General features: G+C 42.4%; 1 protein-coding gene across 2 annotated transcripts in view; it reads right to left on the bottom strand.

Moving 5' to 3' along the window:
* Positions 1-1,181: 1,181 nt before the first annotated feature.
* Positions 1,182-23,885, bottom strand: part of CLCN4 (chloride channel, voltage-sensitive 4) — a 27,442-nt gene continuing 4,738 nt past the window's right edge. The window contains exons 3-11 of one of the 2 annotated variants that reach the window (XM_010153465.1): positions 23,013-23,200; positions 16,925-17,047; positions 15,052-15,258; positions 14,879-14,959; positions 13,808-14,353; positions 11,292-11,478; positions 8,510-8,908; positions 2,803-3,019; positions 1,182-1,272 (exon numbers count right to left, since the gene is read on the bottom strand). In XM_010153465.1, the coding sequence (XP_010151767.1) occupies positions 1,182-1,272; positions 2,803-3,019; positions 8,510-8,908; positions 11,292-11,478; positions 13,808-14,353; positions 14,879-14,959; positions 15,052-15,258; positions 16,925-17,047; positions 23,013-23,200 (2,039 nt within the window). The remainder of the gene's footprint in view (positions 1,273-2,802; positions 3,020-8,509; positions 8,909-11,291; positions 11,479-13,807; positions 14,354-14,878; positions 14,960-15,051; positions 15,259-16,924; positions 17,048-23,012; positions 23,201-23,885) is intronic. The other variant, XM_010153466.1, reaches the window with a different exon arrangement.

Below are 23,885 nucleotides of genomic sequence, written 5' to 3' on the forward strand. Positions count from 1 at the left end.
CAATAATTAAAGCTTTACTATCATTTGCATTCTCCATCCGTTTGATCTTATCCAGCCCCAGTGTCATGGGGATAGATTCCACAGTCCTGTGACTGGCAGATGCATAAAGAGTAGATCTGCTACAGAATAAATGTCTGGGACTGTTAAATTAACTTCAGCAGTCTCTTGGCAGGTGCAGACAAATGCAAAGAAATAGCGATGACAAAAAGGAACGAAATGGAGAGTCAGGAATCAATGCAGAACTTCATTAGTTTTTGAGAAATGATGGTGTACACAAGGGAAGACAGGTGATGGATTCAATCTCTTGTCACTAATATCGGTGACAGCTGGATACCAATCTCCCTTTAATGCCTTCAAAAACTCCTCCATGAGCTTCTGTGTTTTTTTCTGTTGTCACAGCAAACCACATAATACTAAATATTACAGTACCTGTATGCAAAATTGCATAGAGAAATAACAAATCCCTACAAATAAGTCATACGTCAACATTAACAAAGGGAAGCTGACTGACAGAAATGCTAAACTGTATAAAATTCTAAGGACTAACACAGGGAACAGGGGACACTATGTTTTAAAGTGAGTTGAAGTGTGTTCTTGCTCCTTTAACTCCAGTCCTGATTCACTTAACTTGTACAAAAATAAATGAAGATGTCAGAATTTTTCATTTTAAAATAGGATGATTTCTTCCCTCATGAAAATGGTATAAATCAGTAGCGAATACACAGCCATGATTTCAGTAAGGAAAACAACTGACGTTACTCATACACTCTCTCCAGTTTGGAACACAGACCTTTATCCCTGTTAACAGCCTATACATAAATAGTGTCTGCTAGTCTTCACACCTACCTCCAGAGTTACTGTGAATGTTGACGCAGCCCACTGGTGCTCCTGGCTCTTTGTCTCTAAGCACCACATCACTCACACCCACCAACACTCCAATCGAGCTGTTGGGAATCTCATTAAGGAAACACAGCTTGACATCTGCAGCTGCTCAGAGCTTCTAAACTGCCTTCCTCATTAAGTAAGTGCCATCCTGCATCCATTCCCTCTGTCAGAAGCATATTGGGCCATTCCTCATTCACATTATTTTTTCTCTTTAAACATAATGAAACACCGAACATAGCCTCTGTGTTAATCTAGACAGCGTTCCTTTGGGGTTACTTTCTTCTTCCTTTACCAGTCTAGTTAAACATGATAGATTCAGGGTCCTGGTTTGCCATTTGAGCCATATGTCTTAATACGTCCTTTTTAGTTATGATACCTAGCAGCCTCCTAGAAGAGAAAAGGAAAGGAAAGGTCAACAATCGTCTCATATATCATGCAGTTTTTTCCCCGTTCAGCAGCAGGGACATTTTGTGAGTGCTTCCTTAATAACACCGCCCATCCCATCCATGCCTCAATGGTTATCTTGCATAAACAGCATTCTCACCTTCTGTATTTTTACTACTCCGGCCATGATCATTGATTTAAATACTTTGTGTTGTTATCATTTTGTTGGGAACATGACTCAGTGAGGAACTACAACAACTGGCACTTTGCACACAAAGTAATGACATTCTTCGGGCTCAGGCTGCAGTGGACCAACAGCACAAAACCAAGGCACCAGTGCCCTGAGCATGGGGTTTAGTAATACACGAACTAAGATAAAGCATGACATTTCTGAAACTCTCACTGTCCAACAACGTAATCTCTTCAACTTGAGTGATAATTTCTCATTTATATGATCCTAAATTAATTATATCTCCCAGGAAAGATGTGGCCTATGGGATGTCTGGCGCCCAAGAGTCAAAAATTTCCTAATCCTCAGTATTCAAGGGGTTTTATTTCCAGTCCTTGAAGGCCACGAGGTACTGGATTTTGAAACTATGTTATTGTAACTGTTTTTCTACCTTTCATCTCATGTAAGTGCTAGAACTCAAGATCAAAATTTCCAAATCCAGGCACCTAAAATCAGGATCGAAATCTGTGTCCGAGGAATGGTCCTTGTTTTCTTAATGCTGAGGACACTGCATCAGTAATAACGGCTGAGACACAATATTTTTGAATAACAAAAAGGCTTTTTGCAGAAAACTCTCTTAATCTTCTGCATTTGAAAATGATGGCTCTGGTTTTGCTATCCTGTTGCAGAATTTTTTCTTATGACAAATCCTGGTAAGGATCCACAATGATCCCGAAATACCTCAAAATCCACTGGAATTATGGGATATTATTTCTAGTGCACACAGTGCAGCTTTTTACTCTTCTGAGTTCATGTTTGTCCACACTTCTTCAGCTGTTTTTTGTGGACTTTTGGTTTATACGCCTTTCCATTTTCCATTAAAGAAAGCTGAACAGATTAATTTTCTTCCACTGACATTTTTATCACAGTCTTCACAAGCATCTAATCTCATTGGCTGTCCAGAAACAGGCACATCCTTTGCAAACAATACTACATGCCAGATCTGCCTCTGTTGAAAACTGAACGATAGTGGGAATCAGAATTGTTTATTTTGTATTTATCTTCACCTTATCTAAATGACAACACACTAAGAATCTGGGAGAAGAGAATAAAACATGACACTCATGAAGGGTCACTTTGGGTCTAAGTCCGATTTCTTTTGCTGCCCTGGAGAGACACTGAGCACACTTTCCTTGTACTTCTATTCACTAAACAGACAAAATCAAAATATTCACTTGACTCTCAGAGGTGCTGATTAATTAGTTACTGTCTATACTTGGTTTTAAACAGGAAAAAAATGGTGGTGGTGTTAATGCTGAATCTTGTGAGATTCTCTAAGCATGCTTGACTGAGCAAATACTCACCCACTGCGAGTGACAAGACACTGCCGGAGTCCGAGTTTCCGGAAAATATCCACCACGGTTTCCATTGGCGTGTGGTCAGTGACAGTGAAAGGGCTCAGGTTGAGAATACGCCGCAACTTCAGTGGATGGGGACTGTTGGGTGGCAGTTCTGGGGGGTCTTCGGTGAAGTACACGATGGAGTTGCTCACCACCCCATCCTGACGCTGTCTTGCGTTCTCTGTACAACAGAAAGATCAAGGTAGACAGTGAGTTAGGTTTGGTAACAAACAAACAAAAAGAATCCTTCTTTGGAAAGCAAAGGTAGTGGTTATTTTTTGTCTTCAACGTACTGAGGTCCCAGAAGTTGGAGTTACTGAGCAAACTTGAATTTCCTTGAGACATTGTTCCCTTGATGCAAAGATAAGTGATATTTTCATAAACATACTTTTGCTTGGTTGGGATAGTGCTTTTCTGAATAAATATACAGCTCATTGCATTCACAAACATCACTAATCCCATTTCTGTCAGATTCAGATGATTAGATGTCATTTTCTCCATTGTGAGAATCACAACAGAAACTTGTATTATATGCCTGAAGAAGTGGAGTCAACAGCTGTGTATGGTCCCAGCTGGCTTGGAGCAGGATGCTTGTTCCCAGACACCTCAGTGGACTTGGGGAAATCTGGGCACGGTGAATGGATTTATGAACACAATGCTAAAGAAAGACAAATTCACATCCCAAGGATCTGGGGGCAGCCTGGGTGTTGTTCTAGACCGGCGCACCTCTCTGTCATGCAGGATGAATTTTTTGGTTTTGCACTTAAATCCTTGAATAGACTTTGCATATCTTGATTTTAAAAGGTCAGGAAAAAAACCCCAGCAAACTACTTAAAAGAAAATAGTAAAGGGAGGAACAATATATAGCAGTAAATGAATGTGATACATTCTTCCCAAAATGAAATATTTGTCCATATTCAAAAGTTCAAAAGCTGTCATTCATACTTTGATCACACTATGAAGTGAACTTCACGCTACATCTGGAGTTTACATGATCAGTATAAGCCTTTCACTTTAAAGTATGATCCAAGAAGAATTCTTAGCATTGAAGTAGTTTATTTTCTTTGTAGTGTTTACCTCATTTCTACTCAACACTACAGGGCGTGAACAATACATGAGATGGATTTCCAAATGATAGACAACTTCTCTGTCCCCAGAATAAGCATATCCTGTGTGTGGCTCTGAGGGTTTAACTCTTTCTCTTTTTTTCCTTTGGAAATGGTTAGAATTATTATCTTTGATTAATATGGGTTGCTTCTGTTCTTGAGAGGTACAGCAAATCAAACATACTCAAAGCATACATATATATACTCAGAGCCCATTGCCATCAATCACAGCGCAGAAAGCTGCTCCTGTGACTTGTAATGTGAAGAGAGTAATGGTTTCCAACATGTTCCAGCTGCATTTTTTTCCTTTAACTATCATTGTCTTGTAATATTTCTGGAACTGGAGCAGTGATGGCTTAAACCAAATATCAGCACAGTATGTGATTTTCAACCTCCTCACCCCCATATTACAAGTGCCGTTGCAATTTATAGGAATGCTGCTAACTTTGTCTCATATCTTGTTTTGATTCATACATCTAATTTCAAGTGTGAACATGCCTGCATTGCCCTTTGATATATGATCTGTGCTAAGAGGTAACATTAATCAACCTGAAGGCAACTCCCACTCTTTGATAAAAACCCTTGACAGTTAGGTATTTCCTTCCCAAAGCTGCACCCAAAGCAACAGGCCCAAGCATTTCAGTCACCACGCTGCTGTTCCCAAGGCAGCAATGACCCTGGACCACAGTGATTAGGCAAAGCTATGACTTCACCCTTCAAAGTCAAATGTCTCTCCGGAGGACTGTGAATGATGTCGTACTATTGACCAAATTCAGTGGCATCAGAAAAATGGTGGACTTTGTAGGCAGTCTCACCGGATGGAGGAGTCAGGGTAAAGGTACAACAGGAGTACAGATTGGTTGTTTTTGCAGTCACTGGGTAAGAAAACCAGATCTAGCTTAACAGAAAGAGGAAAGCAAATGGATGATGCCTGGTGTTATAGATTAATCTACAGAGGAGGCTCTTAGCACAGAAAGTGAATCAGTGCTCTCCAGTGTGAAGCAGCCTCTCATGTTCAGGAGTCCACCGTTCACAGCCTGTATAAGTTAGGTTGCTCTCTCAACTCTGCACTGGGAAAAGTACATTACACAGCCTTCCTGGCTTGTCTCCATGACTCTGCTTTTTGTACGTTGCCTCTGAAGCCGTCTAAATTTAAGAGCAGCTTTATGGGGTCAAATACTCCCTTCTGTAAGACTGTAAAGTGGGTGCCATCTAAAATGTAGGCACCTATTCCCAGAGGGTGACTCTGCCCACCTGACCTGACTCAACAAGGATGCCGTCCTCCTGAAGGTGCTTCTGAGCAATTGGAAGTGGCATTCCATTCACTTTACAGGGACTAGATGCATTTCTAGAGCGTGCTTAGTGCTCCACTTTGTAAGGAAGAAATTATGTAGGGGCAAATCATGAAACAGAGAGCTGTGTGTGAACAGGTATTTGGTGCAGGACTCAACAGCTATTGCTTTCATCAAGGAAATCAGTGGTGTGAGGGAATCAGAGTACTTCTCCAGAATAATCCCTGGGCCACCACACTGCTGATGCACCATTTATTGGGCCAGAGAAAGAAACTGAAGCTTCTTGGTTGAAAGCATGTCTCTACATGGTGCAAGGTGTTGTCATAGAGAGGCACCAAAGCCAGTTCAAGCTGAGGAGGCATTCTGCAGTGAAAGAAGAGATAAGGATGCAGGCCTGACCCTGCTTTTCAGAAGACCTCATTCCTTGGTTACAGTGCTGCTCTGATGGGGCCTATACTGTTCCCTGACATTACTCAGTATCTCTGGATGCTGTCAGGCTGAGCAGGAGATAAGGACCTGAACAGGAGAATAAAAGGTGCATCACCACATGTGATGTTTACCTCTTGACAAGTAATTTTATAGTTTAAGGAGACTGTGTATGGCTCCATGAACACAATTATTAGGAAGCAAGCTGAGCTGAAGGTTTGTAACCATTATTAGTACTCTGTAATGATGAGGAGTGACTTCTGCAATAAGCACAAAGCAACTTTCGCCTTCAGTAAAAAAAGATTTGCTATCAAAAAGTTGCTAGCATGGTACAAAACCAGAGTTTTGGCCTGAGTTGTACTGGAACCATATACTGTATCTTTTGGAAAAGTGGAAATAAATCCAGATTTTAAGTCACAAGGACACAAACCATACTGGAATGATTAATTGTTTATCACAGAGTCAGCACAGAATGACGTCAGGAGTTGTCATACTCAACCCAAGAGAAAAAGTGTCACCAAAGGTCGCTGACAGTGGGGGATTTTAGAAAAAACTCATCTATGCAGGAAAGTGTTTGATTTTAAATCTCAGTTCTGCCTCACATCCTACAAAAGATGCTCTTAAATATAGCTGGTCAGGAAGCAATACCTTTTCCTCTGGAAAATGTGGATGTCAAAGAAACAGTTTTCAAACAGGAAATAATTTTGATCTAAAATGTTTGACAAGTTTATTTTTACCTAATTTCTTTATTATTAGTGCATAGCTGGGCATTTTCACACATCCCCTAGCAAGCCCGTTCAGCCACGTTGCCATTTGTGACTGGAATCAAAGGACTGAGTTCCTCAGACTTCTCTGACTCGCTTGGGAGAGCGTCTGATCTTTCTGCTTTTAAAGTGAGGGCTCTGCATCTTCCCTCCATGCAATTTTCCCACGGACATACCTCCCTGCAAAGGAGACGCAAAAGGCTATAAAGTTAAGTAGGAAGGTAGGCTAAATACCCCTAATTAAGATTTTTTTCTTCTCAAAGGGGAACGCAGAAGGCATTTGAAAATCATCACAAGCAGGATGAAATACAAACTATTTTATAAATGGCATAACCTCTTGTCATTTATACATTTGGTGAAACTTCAGCCACTTATTTACTTTCCTAGCTTGGCCATACAAGGCATCTTTTGTTACTACCAAAGGAAGATTAGCCCTCTGAGAAAATCAGTTTTTTGAAAGGGGTACTGCAGCTAGCAGCCTTGGACTTCATCTTGGTGTCTTTAAAATCCTCTTATACTGAGATTGGTGTACAGAGGATTATAACTTCATGGAGACTTTTGTTTGCTTGGTTTTGGAGGAGAGAGGAAGGAGTAACCAGTGAGAGTGGGCTGTTAATGAAAAAGTTAGATTCCCACACTCCTTGGAAGTTAAATTACAAATAGACAATTAGAGGAGCTGTAGAACTGGCAGTAAGGCTTGTTCTGCTATCCTCTGTTTTGAGAAATTAGTGATACAACTAAATGCAAAATGAATTCAGTTCATAAACTATTTTCTCTAACTGAAATGACAACTTACACCACAGAAGGGAAAAAAATGAGAAAATTATTTTTTACTGAAGTGAATTCTGCACTACATTTTAAAGGGAGAAAACTGGGCTCTGTTATTTCTTTTCTTCTTCTGCATGCAGTATTGATACAGCATTGATGACTTTCTGCTACGGGATGAGAAGAGGGGAATCAAGTAACAGATGAGTGTACTTAAATAAATGAACATAAATTTTAGGTCTAATCACTTAGATGGAGTCTTTTTACATCCAGGAGACAAAAATAAATATGCACTAAAAAAACATGTCCTTTAAAGAACTTTGTTATTTCAAATTTTATTTTAGCTTTGTGAGAAGTGAGCAGGAAAGTGGCCCTCTAAAATAGCCCTGATTTTCCACTTAGGGATTTTCTTTTCTGAAGAATATTGGAGTTTCCATCTGAGACAACAGCTTTTTAAAGCTGTCTGAAGCGGAGGGATGAAATGAACCCATGCAGAGAGGAATAATTCCATGTCAAGGGGATTTGGATATACTAGGCATTCCACTCCCCTGCAAAGTTAAGGCAACTGCCTGCCTACTCAGCTGTCCCTCAGCACCACAGGACTGTCAGAATTGGGAGTGGAGCATGGGGTTGATTTGCCAGGCTCACAGACCTCTGCAGCTCTGGATGCTCTGGGCGGCAGGAAGGTGGGAACACCTGCTTTCATCCAATATACCTGTCTTTTCAATCCCCACCTACCCATCAGGCCAACCAGGAAAGGACCTGATGGGTCAAAAGCTGTAATGACCTGGGATCGGACTCCGAGGTAGCCAGCCAGCTATCCACTGGATGCTTGGCAAAACTCTTCCCCAAACAACATCCTCCACTGAAAAGCTTTCCACCCCTAGTGCAAAAGGCCTGCATGTGAATGAAAATTGAGATAGCGCAGCAAAAAGAAGCACAGGGACTTGTACTTCATCACAGGGAGAGAAAGGTTCACAACTGCCCCAGCTGCTGACAGCAGCCCATGGAGGCTGTGATCTGGTTGTGACAAAAATTTTGGCCATATGAATCAGGTTTTTCTCTGTTGTCTCTAGCAGAATTGTAAGGTACTGTTGTGAGTGACAGCCACATTAAGCCCACAAAAGTCAAGACCGCAGAAGTCTACCAGGGGGTATGTTGCAATAGAGAAGCTTCTATCTAGGGATCCTAGCAGCTAGTGAAGGACCAGACTAGGGGAAAAAAGTTAGGTTCAGTTCTTATTTATCCATTCTCTGAGGTGAATAACTGGTAAAGTTCTACCCTATCAAAATAAAAAATGTACAGATACTCTACTCACTTATTGCAAGAATCAGCTCTCGTCTCTGCGCAAATCCAATAAGTCTTTCCGAGTCTTTCGAAACCACTACTGGAAAGCCATTGTAGTCAGTCTCCTTGATTAGTGTCTCAACATCCTCCACCGTCATGCTGTCCTGCGTCAGAACAGAGAGAGGAGCTTCACCGCGCCTTGGTCTCATGACGTCTGTGGCCAGGGTTCGGTGGGTGAATTCATCCTTCACATCCAGAAACGGGTAACCGTTCAGATGAATGTGAGCTTCGTAGATCCCTTCTTTCCCAAAGGCGTCTGCCACCCACTTGCTTGTGACAGCTGCAGCCATAAGCGGTACGATGTACTCCAGGCCTCCAGTGAGCTCAAACATAATCACCACCAGAGAGACCGTCATTCGGGTAACGCCACCTGTCGACAAGGAATGCAGTCAAGTTTCCCTCCGTGCTCTTGAGGGACACATACTAAGCAACTCATTTATATTTTTGTGCCTTACACTCAAAAAGGCATGAGATTATTCAAGCTGAGTACTTTGCCCTTATACTTTGTGAAGTAGTTTTGGGATTATTTCTGTAAAGGATTTTTCATCAAAAAGATTGAGTGAACTTGCTCAAGCCAAAGATGCTAACACTGAAAAGCAAGTAACGAATGATAAAAGACGGAGCTATCAAACCAGAAAGCATGCAAAACCAATCAGCTTTGAGAGAAACTAAAACTGAATCCTGCCATTAGCCCTCTAAAATGCCTCCAAGAATCAGCTGGGGGCACTGAGAGCCGGCCATCACACTGGCTTACCTATCGCATGCACATCCAAGAGAAAGGTAAGCACTGCCTTTGGGTACACCACAGTTACAAAATCCTGTGTAAGGATAGTTTCATGCCACTGCAAGAGCTATGTTACGGCTGAAACCCTAGATTTTGGTATGAGCGTAACATACAATTTGAACTGTATACAACTTGGTTTGAGGCCATCTAGGAAGGCAGCTGTAGGCAGGGTTGTAACTGTGTTTTTTGCTCTAGTCTTTCTGTGCTAATTTCATAAGCAAGCTCCTTACTCCTTCAGTTTACATTAAACGATAAAAGTAATCACATAACTGCAGACAAGTGGGTATGCATCACTGAATTATTAGGTAACATTTCTTTGCCTCTGTTCAAAAGGTAAATGTAATAAATCTGCTATTTTTAGTCCATTTTAGATGAGAGAAATCAAAAACAGGTCATTAAAAGATGGGTTTAATCTAGCAGCATACAGGAAAATTAGATTGTTGATTATTTAACACAATGATCCGGATATAACTTTCATCTGAGGAATGCCTTAAACTTCTGACTGAAAAACTGAGAGCAGATACCAGAGTGAGGATCATTTAATACTTACTCTACATCTCTTACTCTAAAAGAGACAGGTCTTGGGCTTAAGAACGAGCAGTGACCATTCTGCTGTATGTCTTACTAAAATCACTGCACCTCTATTTGGACCTTTGAAAAGAAGAAGTGATTGCTGACTAAGCAGATCAACTGGAATATCAAAGCGAACTCTCCGTGTGTCATTTCTTTTATGAACATTAAAGTCATTTATGGACAAGAGGAAGTGCTTTACTCTTTTTGACAGTAAGATTCATCCTAGCTATTTTACTGTGCCTACACTTCTGTAGGTCTTCACACCCAAAGGGGATATCCAGATTGCCCTTATAATCTCTGGAGAAAAACAGGCACTTTTGAAGCCAGATTCATCTGTTCATTTGCCTCGTTTTGGCTGCCTATTGCCAGATGAGACTGATCTTTCCAGCACCTCCTTTTTCTGTTTTGACTGTGAAGGGTATCAACACAGCTGGCTCAGCTGTTGATGTCTACATTACAAACATTAAATTTAGACAAGCAAATCCCACCCTTCCTTCCTCTACAACTGATTGCACAAACGATCCTCCTTTTCTGACAAGACTCTGAAACTGTTTTCCAGCTGTTCTCTGAGTACATCTTTGATTTCAAATCTACCCAATCGCATTAATCATGTCATAGCTCCTCACTGTTATTTTACCATCTAATGACGGTACCAACGACAACAAGATGAGTTAGAATATTCAGTTCCAGAAGAAGAAGTATTTGATAAAGCAAAAACATGTCCAGGTGGTATGCTTGTAACACTCCTGTTGCATCTATGACTAGAAACTTGGTATGTGAGATACTATTGGTATGGTCTTGCTTTAATAGTTAGCAGATCCTCCCTGTGATATCCAATACATCCTATTGATTGAATGTAATCAGATATTGGCCTATGGTCAAAACAAAAACAAAAAGACAGCCCAGTTGACCACAGTGGGACACACAACCAAAATAAGGCCAAGGATTTTTACTTTTGTGTACCTTAAAATTTGGCCAGAAGTGGGAAATTTGTTTCTCACACTGATACAGAGCAGAATCTAAACAAGGAAGTAGCGTTAGTCTAGCTACTGTGGATTTCATTACATTGAAAGGGGAAAAAAAAACCCAAGCAAAAAACACTCCTCCTTGGAAAGCTGTAGCCTACCTTTGCTTTTTTTCTTTCCTCTATGTGCTTCTTTGGCAGATTACAAGGAGTAGGCATTGGTGACTGCCAGCCTCTCTTTTGTTGACTACCTGGCAGATTGCTGGAGGGAGCATTTGAGGAACCCACCCGTGCTTTAGCCCATGCCAACTATTACATCCAGAAATGCCAGCATAGCATCTAACACACACACAAAGCCCTCGTAAACAGTTTGGCAGATCCCCAAACATCAGTGTAATCCACGCACAAAGCAATGACCAGCAGGTACCGTACCCAAGCAAGCTGCTGCTCCCACCATAGCATAAAGTCCCGGCGTGACACAGTCTGCCCCAGGTCTGCACCAGTTCCTGAAGATGATCCAGTCATGATGGTGATACGCCAGCTGCTCTACTCCGATCCCAACCATCCGTCCAGCCATGGCTCCAACAGCCATGCTGGGAATGAAAAGACCTGAAGGGATCTTGAATAAAATATAGACACATGAGCACAATGACAAAAAAAGATGAGTAATAAACTTACTGCTCAAACAATTTATTACTAGCAGTAAGAGAACCCAGTTTCCTTATGAAATGCTTGCTCAGAAGGCCTTTTGGCAGCCTACAGTAATGTTCCCCAAGGTCTGAGATAGGTTTCTGCAGTGACTGAGTTTGTGTGGCGACATGTGTATTAATAGCTTTATAAAATTTTAATGCACTTTTTAAAGTAATTTTGAATCCCACCTGCCGCATCATACTGAAATTGATAGATACACAGCGTTTCTGAATAACAGTCTGCTTTTAAAATCATGATGCTCCTGGTTTTGCTTTTATGGCTTTCTCAGCCAGAAGTCAGGAGCTGCTGATGGTTCTGTTACGGGCTTGAGAATCAGCTCAACTGAAAATAACATCTTGATTTCAACTTCTATCACACAGAGTATTTTACAGTTTTATTACTACTCTTTCAGGCTAAACCAGACCAGATTTCAAATTAAATGTCAAACGCAGAATAAAAATTTAGAGAAAGGAGGCTGGCTGCTCAGAAGCAGCTATTTCTTCATCTCAGTGTGCTATATATTTTCCAGAAAGCTCTATGAATCATTACCTTGTTGTCTGGTACACAGACAAGTCACAAATCATTAAAAAAACCCCAGTATTGAAATGAGGGGGCGGTGGGGGTGGCAGTGGATAGGCGTGGAGAAGATTATTAAAATTCACTTTGCCTTGGCTAAGTGCATTTCCTCTTAGATGTCAAGTGCACCTGTCAAGTTGGAGACAAATTTCCTGGTGGAGAAGACAATTCAAATCTGTTGCAAGGGTTTGCATGGAGTTTTTGGTGGGTTTAGAGGGGAGAATTTGTTATATTTTCTAATTCTGAAAATATACCTTGAGCTTCCCAGAAAACTAAACTAACCACCTTGGCATGGCCCAGGGGCATTAGAGCAGATAACAGAAGGCACTATCTCCCCCACCATATAGTGTTAATTTTGCTTATACAGTTGGACTGGGCCTTCTAGGTTTGATGGGTAAAGCTATTTTGTCTGTCCTTTTCCACAGTAGTTAGAACTGTCAATTGTTTCTGACAAATTTTAAATATATAGACTAAATAAAGAACCACATATAAAACAAAGAACCAAACTCAGAAGTTTTTAAACAAAGGAACAAGCATAACACCAACTGGCTGCCAGCACAAATCACTTTCTGGGGTGAAGGGCAACTCATTCCAAATCCTCCTCCAGAAATATTACACCTGTGATCTCAAACTCTCACTTCTCCCTGATCAGAAAATCAGCAGGACTTAATCCTAAGTGACCATCCACCATTCAGTAGTTCTTGTCATCAGGCACGTCCCAAATGTAGAAAACACGGCTGAAAAGTAAAATTCCAACAATTCCTGTTATTTTTTATCATAACAGGCCTTCTAAAAGATGGATCCTCAGTTCCAGCTCAGTTTTTAAGAGAAAGATGTTTTTTAGGAGAAAGAGGAGATGCTTTAGCTTTAAGCATGGCATAACATATAGTGTATAACTCGGGGAAAACTTCCCACCATTTGCTGCAATCAGACCCAGAACTAAATGCTCAGATAATGGGATCTGTAGACAGACAGATGGGTATTTTATATGGGCTCTAGCAATCAGATACATAAAGCTCACCACAAACAGCTTTGTATATATTGAAAGCTTTGGTAAACTGTTCTTGGACCTTTCATCACCCATTTATGGGGAGGAGGAGGAGTGGAAGGAAAAAGTTACAAATCCAGAATAATCAAATGATACATCTGTCAGTCCTCCCACTCATTCCCGCTATTGTTTTCCAAGCTTCAGTGCTTAAAGAGATTCAAAATTAGAACTTCTCAGTTACTTTATATTTTTGTAAGGTTTTAAGTGTTTAAATCAGTAAATTCAAAGCTATTACATCCCTCAGCATAGCTACCTTGAGGCACATTAAGACATTAATCCAACAAGACAAACAAGAATATACATAGTCAATACCCCCAAGAGAGCTGAAAAACAGCTGCAGTGGGAATCATCTTGAACTTGCTTATTGGCAACACTTTAAATTCCTGCCCAGCTTTCTTTCTCACTTTTTAAAACTGCAGACGACTAGAAGAAGGAAAAGCGGGGTTCATCCCTCTGCTGTGCCAGGGGCCTGCAGAGCAGGGTGCTGGCAGGCGGGTGAACCAGCAGGCATGTCAGCTACACCTGCGCGGCTGGGTGCAGGTGAGAGGCACGCAAGCCCGGCTAGACAGACCGCAGCTCCTGATGGCAACCCGCCTGCGCCTTCCGAGAGCCTCTGCTCCTGTCCCCGATTTACCTTCATGCCAAAAGTGAATATCGTGATGACGATTTTAAACACCAAAGCCAAGGCCAGCTGCCACATGGCGGTGTAGACTCCAGGGCCGGCAGGTCTGTCGGGAATGTCATCCACTGGCCGGGTCATGTTTGGGTCATTGATATAGTCGCAGAGCTGCGAGGACTCCAGGGCACCGCAGTCATTGAAGAGCTCGGAGATCAGCTCGCTGGTGCTCCTCCGGGTGTAGGGGTTGGGGTAGGCGATGATGGCTGTGATGGCTGTTATCACTATGACCTCGAGGACTGGGTATTTTCCAAGTCTGGTGGTTTTTCGCCTCCTGCACCAGGCGATGTTGCATCGGATAAAGAGGGTCCCCCAGAGGCCTCCAAAGACGCCAAGCAGGATGAAGGGGAAGAGCTCGGCCATGTACCAGGGCGTGTGGTACTCCACATAGAACAGGACCAGACGGCTGTTTCCAAAAGGATTGATGGACCTCAGTGTGAAGGCAGCCACGAGAGCAGCAAAAAACGACCTCCAGAGGGTTTTCAGAGGAAAGTAGTAGCTGACCTAAAACAAGCAGAGACCGTAAACACTTCACTGAGTGCGACAGAGGGTGTTTGCTTTAACTGCCATCTCCGTGCATGACTCTACGTCTGACTTTACAGGGAGCGCTACTCCTTACCACAGCCAGAACGTCTTCACAAAGTTACCAGAAAAGGCATTTTCAGATTTTGGATTGAGAGCAGCAACCAGTTAAAAATCAATAAATTTAAATCCAAAGTTGCTGGCTAGAGATGATACGATGGATGCTTGACAGCTCCGCTCATGTGAGAGCAAGATGGAAGCTGGAGAAACCTCAGTGCAGGGACACATTTCCAGACTGAACCGTTTCATTTGTTTCCAGAAAGTCAGTGCTCTTCTCCTTCTCAAATTAGGCTAAAATACCTGGTTATTTCTTATTACTAGAATCAAAGATTATTTTTGCATTAGAAGAAAAATAAGCATATAAATATTTGAAAAATAAAGAGGAATCTTAGAAAAAGGTATCAAATGAAAACATATTTATTGAAGCAAGTGAACGCCAGGTCTTACCTCTTCCAGACTAAAAAGCACACCTCCAATCGGAGCCCCAAAGGCAACAGAAACTCCTGCAGCGGCTGCAGCCGAGAGCACCTACAAAGCAAATATTTATGTACAAGGCATGAGTTCTTTGAAACACTGAGCATCTGGGCAGGGAAATCAGGGATGGTGTGAGCCAACCTCACCTCTCTCCTCTTTCCTTCGTTCTTGCTGTACTTTGAGAAGAGGCTGCTGAAGAAGTTTCCACAGCAACAGGCCACGTGGACTAACGGCCCCTCTTTCCCAAGGCTGAGGCCTGAAGATACCACCAGAACCAAGGTGACTGTTTTGATTAAAAGTGTCCACTTTCCCAGGTAGCCCCTAATAATGAACCCACTCAAGATGGTTTTTATCTGGAAAGCAGGAAGAACATGTTGAAGAGCTGAAGAAACCTTTTCTGCTCTGAGCTTACAGAGTTAAATGGAGTTAAAACTCCAGTGGGTTTAAAAAAGAAAAATGTGCAGACTGCTTGAAAAGAGACAGTGATGGAGAGAAGGAAACTGTAGGTAGGGAAACTCTCCCACAGCGATATCTGAGCAGGGGTTAAGCAGACCACGCTTTTACTGTTGTTACGGGTGGTCCCTTGCGTCGGTAAGGAGTCTCACAGAGATCAATAGAAACATGAAACTCTGACATATCTCCTTGGCTTACAGGATCAGAGTTAAACTCGACTCAACTTTAACAAAGCAGGAGAAAAAGCAAATAAACAACCACAGACTTTTCCCAGTTAAAACAAGAAAAAAAAATGTTCTAAATATTTGGAATGGCCATGCCATAAAAGCATGCAAGTACTATGAAATGAGAAAGTCCAAGAGATCTTATTTTCACACAATTCCACTCAACTTTGCATGTGAGTGGCTAGAATAGAATACAGTGCGTGTGCACGCCGCACAGGCTGCAGGGTGGGATTTGGGTTTGGACTCTAGCCCTGGAAATGGGCTGGAGCTGAGCATCTCCTCACATGAGAGATTTGCCACTCAGAAACTGTATTTACAGTTAACTATGAAAACGTTTTAAAAACACTTACAAATCTATCAAACATGTACCAAACACACACGTGACTACTTTGAAACATAACATGTAAATTATTTAAATATTTAATATTATTTGTGTTTTGTTTTGGTTTTTTTTTTGGTGTGGTTTTTGGTCGGGTTTTTTTGTTGTTGTTTTGGTGTTGTTTTTCTAATTGGCGATGAAACATTAGGGTGATTCTCCTAGAGACAAAGAAGAAAGTATGCCAGGATTTCTACAATTTGGGCTGTTGATTGTCTGCCAGATTCCTAAGTAATTATCCCAGTGGTTCTATGGTACTTTCAACAAAAGACTGCCCTAATTTCAAATTTTTTCATATTCTAGCTATGCTACTTGAATTACAGGTTTCTTCCTTTTAACAGCTTAAATAGGAACTGAGGCTAAATATGCAAAATATTGAAACAAAGTATAGATTTTGACTGCCATAATGGTGTCATGCCAGCAGGACATGGTGTGCAAGGACCATCTTGCAGAAGAGGACAGTCAAAGACTTTTCAGGTATCCCAAATGATGGACATCTCACACCTTCGTAGCTTAGGAAGCCATAGCTTCGTAGCCCTCCCTCCTCATTTTATTTTGGTTTTAGTTAAATCCTAGCCTAGAGGATTACTGGTTTTGTAACTGGCCCAAGTAATTTCATCCCAGGAAAATTCTCTATAATCTTCTAGTGAGTACGTGCCTCAGCCACAAAAAGTTGGAGTCCATGAGGTGATGACTGGGAGCCATTGACTTTTAATTCAAGCCCTGGCAATGAAGAAGTATGTACATTAACCTGTCATAGTGGCATCTGAGCATCTTCTACTATGAAAAATTGAGATGGGCACCATAAAGGCATGTTAGACAAAGGAATGAAGGCAGGTGAGGTGGAAAGACAATCTTGTTCCTATGCTATCTCAGAGTACAGTTCTGGAACGGGAAAAAGCAGCAAATGATCTTTTCTTTGGTTTGTTTGGTTTTTTGCATATTCATCCACAAAGAGAAACTCACCTCTGGGATTCCAGAGCCACAGGCATAGGGAGCAAACACTCTGACCAGGGAGACTGCCAGGAAAGCAAAACACAGAGCCCACATAATGTATAGAAAATAGTTTAGAATGTAAGCACTTGCACCCTAGAAAAATAACAGTAACAAACATCGTTAGACAAATGCAGGTGGGTAAATCTCACACTTCTACTAGGGATCATGATGGCATGGAGCCTGGTCTTTTCATTTACATCCTAGCTGCCGACGCTTTCCCTCAGGAAGGACAAATGGCTTTATATACTTCAACAGTTTCATTACTCGTGGCAAGAAGCAGCATACAAATACATACCTAAACCAGTCCATGCAGTCTGATTGCAAGGGACCCAAACACCTTAAACAGAGCATCTTTTCAAGCACTACAAATTTAAGTCGACCACAGAAAGTTCCAAAACGTCAAACATAATTGGTGATAAAAAAAGCACTTAATGAAGGAGTCTGCTGTTTCATCCCACGGCGGGTGACTGGGGATGAGACCCTGACCCATCTTCTTCTGAGTGCTGGTATTCAAAGGTCATCCTTCCATGCAGATGCTGGTCTTTTCAAATGACATCCCTGTGTACGTCAGTAACCAGTCCAGTTCACAAATGGGAAGGGCAAAACCATAAATAAATTCTTTCCTTCTGTATGACACTGTCTATGATGGGGTTGAAAATCACTTGAAAACACAATAGCTTGGCAGATCCCACTCAGACACATCTCAATAATTTTTGACCTTACATTTTAAAAGCATTCCAGTCAATAATAAAACCTATCTTTGAGCTGAATAGCTTTAGTTTACTGACGGAATGGAAGTGGTAATGATCATTAGCCATGGTTGACTGTGCAGTGCCATAGTGAAAGCACAGTCTGTAAGTGACCTTCAAACTTTCTACCGGTCTCCAGTGGTCAAGTCAAAACTGTTGTTAAAACCTGCCTTAAAACACCCCTCCTTCTTCACAAGCATCATTTTGTAGATTAATTTCTAAAACCCCACCTAGACAGACAAAAGATCATCTAGTCAGAAGCATTGAAATGGTACAAGGATCTTACGCCTTCAAACAATCTCCTCTGGCAACACGACACTATGGAATAAAAACAAGATGAACTTCAGTGCATGAATTGGTATGAATCCTTCACCTCTACGTGAACTCTTCTTACCGGATGCAATCCCAGCTGCTCAAGAACATCGGGGCCCCTGTCTCTGCTCTGCAGGACAGCAGCCTGGATATCAACATTATGATAAATCAAATAGGAAAACAGGCATTAATCAGTTGCATCGTGCCTTCAGTTAACAGAGCTGGGCAAGCCCTGTTCCCAGTCATAAAAAACCTAGAGCTGAGAAGTCCCTCTGTTTGCAAGCTTGCAAGGAATCAACCTTTAACAGCACGGATATTTGCTAGCCTCATTTTCCAGGTCTCTATCCAACTGAAAAGACAGTAAGGGAACCATTCCCCTTACCTTTATGGATATATTTAGAAGGGCAATTTGCTAACGTCCTCTTGTTCTTGCTGAAGTTAGCAGCTGGCTTTGCTGGTATCAGCAGAAGACCAATACGATGCATCCTCCAATGCCCTCAGGTCTGGGGCCCCCAACATAACAAGGATATCAACCTGTTAGAACGAGTCCAGACAAAGCCCACGAAGATGATCAGAGGGCTGGGAGCACCTCTCCTGTGATGAAAGGCTGAGAGAGTTGTGCTTGTTCAGCCTGGAGAAGGGAAGGCTCCGGGGAGACCTTATAGCACCTTCCAGTACCTGAAGGGGCCTACAAGGAAGCCGAGGGGGGCTTTTTACAAGGGCCTGTAGTGACAGAATCAGGGTAATGGGTTTAAATTGAAAGTGGGGCGATTTAGATTGGATATCAGGAAAAAATTCTTCCTGGAGAGGGTGGTGAGGCAATGGAACAGGTTTCCCAGAAAAGCTGTGAATGCCCCATCCCTGGAAGTGTTCAAGGCCAGGCTGGATGAGGCTTTGAGCAACCTGGTCTAGTGGAAGGTGTCCCTGCCCATTTCTGGGGGGTTGGAACTTGCTGATCTTTAAGGTCCCTTCCAACCCAAACCATTCTGTGATTCTATGAATGCCCTGAGACTAAGCAGTCTTGGATCCCATGCTTACAGTGATTGACATCTGTCTGTAGTAACCATGGATCTTTGTTGCTACAGCTGAAGACAGTCTGACAAATGTCTTCTCCTAATGCTTTCCATTACAAACAGCTATGACAATAGTCTTTCTCTAGAGAAAACTCTGGATATGTTACCCCAGGGCAAAATGCCCCTGTCAGTGTGAACCTGGAGTAACTCCAAAGAAGACCAACACCATTACAACAATTTGGCCCTACAATGTTGAGCAAAAGCTGTAGTTTTGCTTCTAAATTCACTGGAGTCAAATTAACTTTGTTTCTTTTTACTACTTTTTCTTTCACATCTCAGAAGTCATATGAAAACTATGTCAGCTCGTTACTGCAATCACACGTACACCTACAGCACCGTGGCAGGACCCCACAAGAGTCTATATGGCCAGTTCAGCATTATCATCCCTTGGGACAACTCTCATTGTGACATTTTCCAGATATCTGGCATTCTGCATGTCCAATTGCAGCAGTTTCTAATGATTAATAATAAAACGACCTTTGGGAAGTGAAGTAGTAACTCGGTATAGCAAATGGCTCGTTTCTCATTCATGATGTGCCATAAGGCCCTGAATCAGTAAAAGTTTTGAGCATGTATGCTGGAATCAGAGACCAGCGAAGCTCATCAGCAGACATGATCCTGCCAAGACCTTTTCCACTAGTGGCTCGAAGTTCTCACCCTGCCAACAACAGTAATGAAGCAAGTAGGGGAATGAGCAAAATTCTGTATTTTAGTTGGGAAGACCAAGCAGTATTTCAGATCCGGTGTCAGATCAGTTTAGATAGAAATGGAACACAATTGAAAACCATCCTCACAAACTCAGAGTACTGAAATAAACCACATTCCCGCAGGATGCCATACAATGATATTTTTTTCCAGAGGCTCAGAGCTCTACTCCTACTTCGGGAATCTCGCGGATTGCAGACTGCCTCCTCTGGACATTAAAGCAATGTGTCTCCTTTAAGGCCCTCAGGACTGATGGATTCAAGGCTGCAAAATTGGGAAGTGGGTTCCAGGAACAGCGGGGCTTCCATCTCTTGCAGGTCTCAGCTTCATAACAGGAGATCCAGAAGCATTGGAATGAAAATCCAGTCCATTGCTGGATCCCGTGTCATGATCCATGGAAGACATGGGGTCCTTTCCTCTTACCCTGGATAGGTATAAGGCACCAGATTTGGGGTCCTCAGCTCTGATGAAGTTGAGGTTGGGACCAAGCTGGATCTGCAGAATAGGGAAGCTCCAGGTCACCAGATGCTGGCAAGAGACGTAGCTGAAGTGGGTGGCACCTGATGTGCTTTAACACTCCCACTCCTCCCGTGGGTTTGAGGTTTTGAAATTATCTCACATCAAAAAAACTCTTCACCTGCTCTTTGAAGGCAGTTCAGGACCAGAGGGATGAAGAATGTAATTGGCCTACAAAACAGTGATTAGGGAATAAAACAGCCTGGTATGTGTCGGACATGCTATTATGTTTTCCTTAATGATTTATATCAAGACTCTGCTTTGGGTTCATTTTATAGGAAGACTAGAATGAGAACATTTTTCAAGAGATGCCATAGGAAATGTCACAATTCTCAGTGACAATGTACAGGGCTTATCACAGCCATAAATTGGCAAAACAACAAGGAAGGACTGTTCTAAATCTCAGTCCTCAAAATGTCAAGTTTAGTTGGCCATGATGAGAAAGAGTCACAGTTGTGCATAAAACAAAGAAGACATGTCTGACCACAGTACCTTTAGGGAAACTATTCCAAATACTTTTGGTCTAAAATGTGCTCCAAATTATTCCTTCTGTGCACTGCTGTTTTATAGGGCTGTTAGGCAAATGTCGGGGTCAAGTGAAGCAACATTTAAAAAAAAAAAAGGCAAAAATCCTGAAACACAGTCAAATTCTATGTATTTTGATCCCTCCTAGAGTTCTCTACAGCTACAGGAGTCATGCAAAACTTACCCATACTGTAAGCCTTTTGCTGCAAAACAGAATTTTAACTTTCCCTATTCACGTTTTTGTTGGGCTTTGCCTGGGATTTCAGTGTAACAGTAATAGACAGCTATATTATTAATATTTACGGCATCCATCGGGCCGTGGCAGCCAGAAACCCACAGATCTTAGAGGCTCACTTGTTTTGAGAAAGAGCCTAAAACTAAGCCAAGATGAACCTTTTTTTTTTTTTCCACTGCAACTAGGGAGGGAGAAGCCCAGTTTGAATACAAAGTGAGTAAAGTTTCACAGTGCCCCCCTAGCTGATACCTTTCTTGCAGGCCACAGCATACAACGGACATGACTGCTGATTTCCAGTAGCGGGCGAAAACAATAAATTTCCTCAAGGATATGCTTGGTTTATATATTCCAGCCCTTCAGAGTAACAGCATGTCAAACACATGCACAGGATTTCCAAATCCAAATCCTCAGTCTCCTCTTTTTTCCCTTCCCACATTTCTGTGTTGTCTTAAATTACAACATTGTCCTCCAGTCCTGCAACTTTACACCAGGGTAATATTTCTTCATTATTGCGAAGACACAGCCACCCAAACCGCCTCTGGGTGAAGACCACTGTGAACCTAGCAAACCTCTGCCAAAGGGAAGCTTGGCTCTGCGAGCTGGCAACTGTGCACAGGGATTATTGCCTGGGATTAAATGGTGGGGATATCCAGGAACAGTGAGCCCCGCTACTTTCCCTATGGTTAATTAGAAAATCGAGCTAAACATACTGAAAGAGGCTCTCATCTAGTACTACTTGGACTGCAAACCTAAAGCGGGGCTGAAGGGAACAGGAATGACAAACCTGTATGGCAGCGAAGGTGCCCTCAAACACTTTCTGCAGGCCCCAACTACCTCCACACTGCGGGAAGATCCAAAGCAATCTCTCCAAGTCACCCAGTTTTTAATTGCCTGGGTGAAGATGATTTAACCCATAGATGTACATATTTTCTTTTCCCATTATTGGCCAAACTACATTACCAGACATTTTTTTTAGAGTTAAGCCAGTTCTCTTCAAAGACACATTTATCCCACCTCCACTTCAGATTCAATTTCTGTTGTATTCAAGTCACCTGCAGAAATTGGGAGGAGGGGGATTCAAGATAATAATTCTGTCCAAAAACCTGAGTTGTGAAGGAATCAGTATTACTCGATACACTGACCAGCTTTGATCACTGTCCCTTTTTTGTACTTTTTGTAAAAGTAGCATCTGCTAAAAGGAATATAGAAAGGCTTCTTTTGATTATCTTCAAAATGAAACTTGCAGCTGCTTTGCTTTGAAACACCTTTGTATTTAAAACAACAACTTTGTGGAAAAAAAAAGGTATAGAAAAAAATTCCTAAATTATAAGTTACATGTCAGTCTAGATCCGCTTTTTTCCTTTCTGTCCTCTCCCCCTGCAAATTTTTCATTTCAGCCCTCTCCCAGGGAGCCCATTATTCCCCCAGCTTCCGGCACTAGCTAAATATTTTGCTGTCTGGTAGAGAAACTGATTGCAAGGGCATAACAAGCAGTTCTTATGCAGCTCCCACTACTACTCACAGCATTTCAATACATAAAACCCATCTGCAATCCCAAAAACTTCCTCTTCAATGCATTTGTCAGGGATCGTCTTTTTTTGTCCTACAAAAATGCGTTTAAAAGAAAAAGCATTGGATAGCAGCTCAGGTCCCCTGGTGTTTGTGTTACGAGTGTTATGAAACACTTTTGGTTTAACACTGATAAAAACAGGGAGCAATCTCACAGTTTTCCAACTTCCATCACACATGACACTGAAACAATAAGACCTCTTCCAAGTTAAGCAGATATTGCTTGTGGAAACGTCTTTTTTTTTTTTTTGCAGCGTGCTCAGTTCATTATGTTCTCTTTCAGAGAAGCTCTCTGGAGGGAAGGAACATCAGCAAGTATGAAAAAAGGGCATCCCTGGCCTGCTGCGACCCCAGCCTAATCAGGTCTCCCGTACCTCAGACTGGCTTACGAGAAGTTCAGACCATTTCTGCCACTGCGGACATTTGTCCCTGTCATCGAACGTGGTTTCATTAGACGTCCAGCAGCACTGCTCGTGGCTGTACCAGAAGGCAGACAGGCAGACACCCTCCTTCAGGTCTGTCATCCAATCCACAGCTAAATCTATCACGCCGGCTAACGTGCCTGGGAAAAGAAATGCAGAAAAACAAGCTGTGGCATTAAAAATTACCAAATCAGAAGGAAAATCAGTCCAATTAACAGCAAGTAACATAACAAAATAGTAACAGCCAGCACTCAAGATGTGGGGAAGCAGCTGCAGTGTAAGCACAGACCAACCAGCTGGGTTTGCAAAGGAACGGCCACACCAACATCTTGTCTGACCTTCCGCGTTCCCTCGGAACGCTTTTATTTTAAACATTACCCTTTCCATACTGACTGACCGCCAAACAGGGGAGGCGTAATGGATGCAGGACCGGCTCCCGCAGACTGTCCCAGGCAGCTGCTCCGTTGGACCGCGATAAGCCGGACTCGCGCGGGGTCTCTGTACACGTACTAAGCTGGAGGTCTCAAACCACGCGGTGTATTTCAGGGGTAGGGGAGGAGGAGGAGACGTATGCTTTCCTACAGCCTTACAGGTCCCAAGGCAGCAACCTATTAGAAGGACGATTTCAGTAGAGGAACCACGTGGATGCCCAATTCCGCCTTCTGACCCTGGCGGAACGGGGCTCTGGATGCTGCGTTCAGCGGCCCGAAGACGCAGGACCGTTCTCCATCCAACCCCTCCCAAACCCAGCCCTGGCTGCGGCTTCCCCAGCCATCGCACAGCGCGGCAGCGACACCCGCCGGCCACCCGCAGCCCCACAGGAAG

Source organism: Eurypyga helias, unplaced genomic scaffold, assembly GCF_000690775.1.
Source record: "Eurypyga helias isolate BGI_N326 unplaced genomic scaffold, ASM69077v1 scaffold7236, whole genome shotgun sequence".
Classification (NCBI taxonomy): domain Eukaryota; kingdom Metazoa; phylum Chordata; class Aves; order Eurypygiformes; family Eurypygidae; genus Eurypyga; species Eurypyga helias.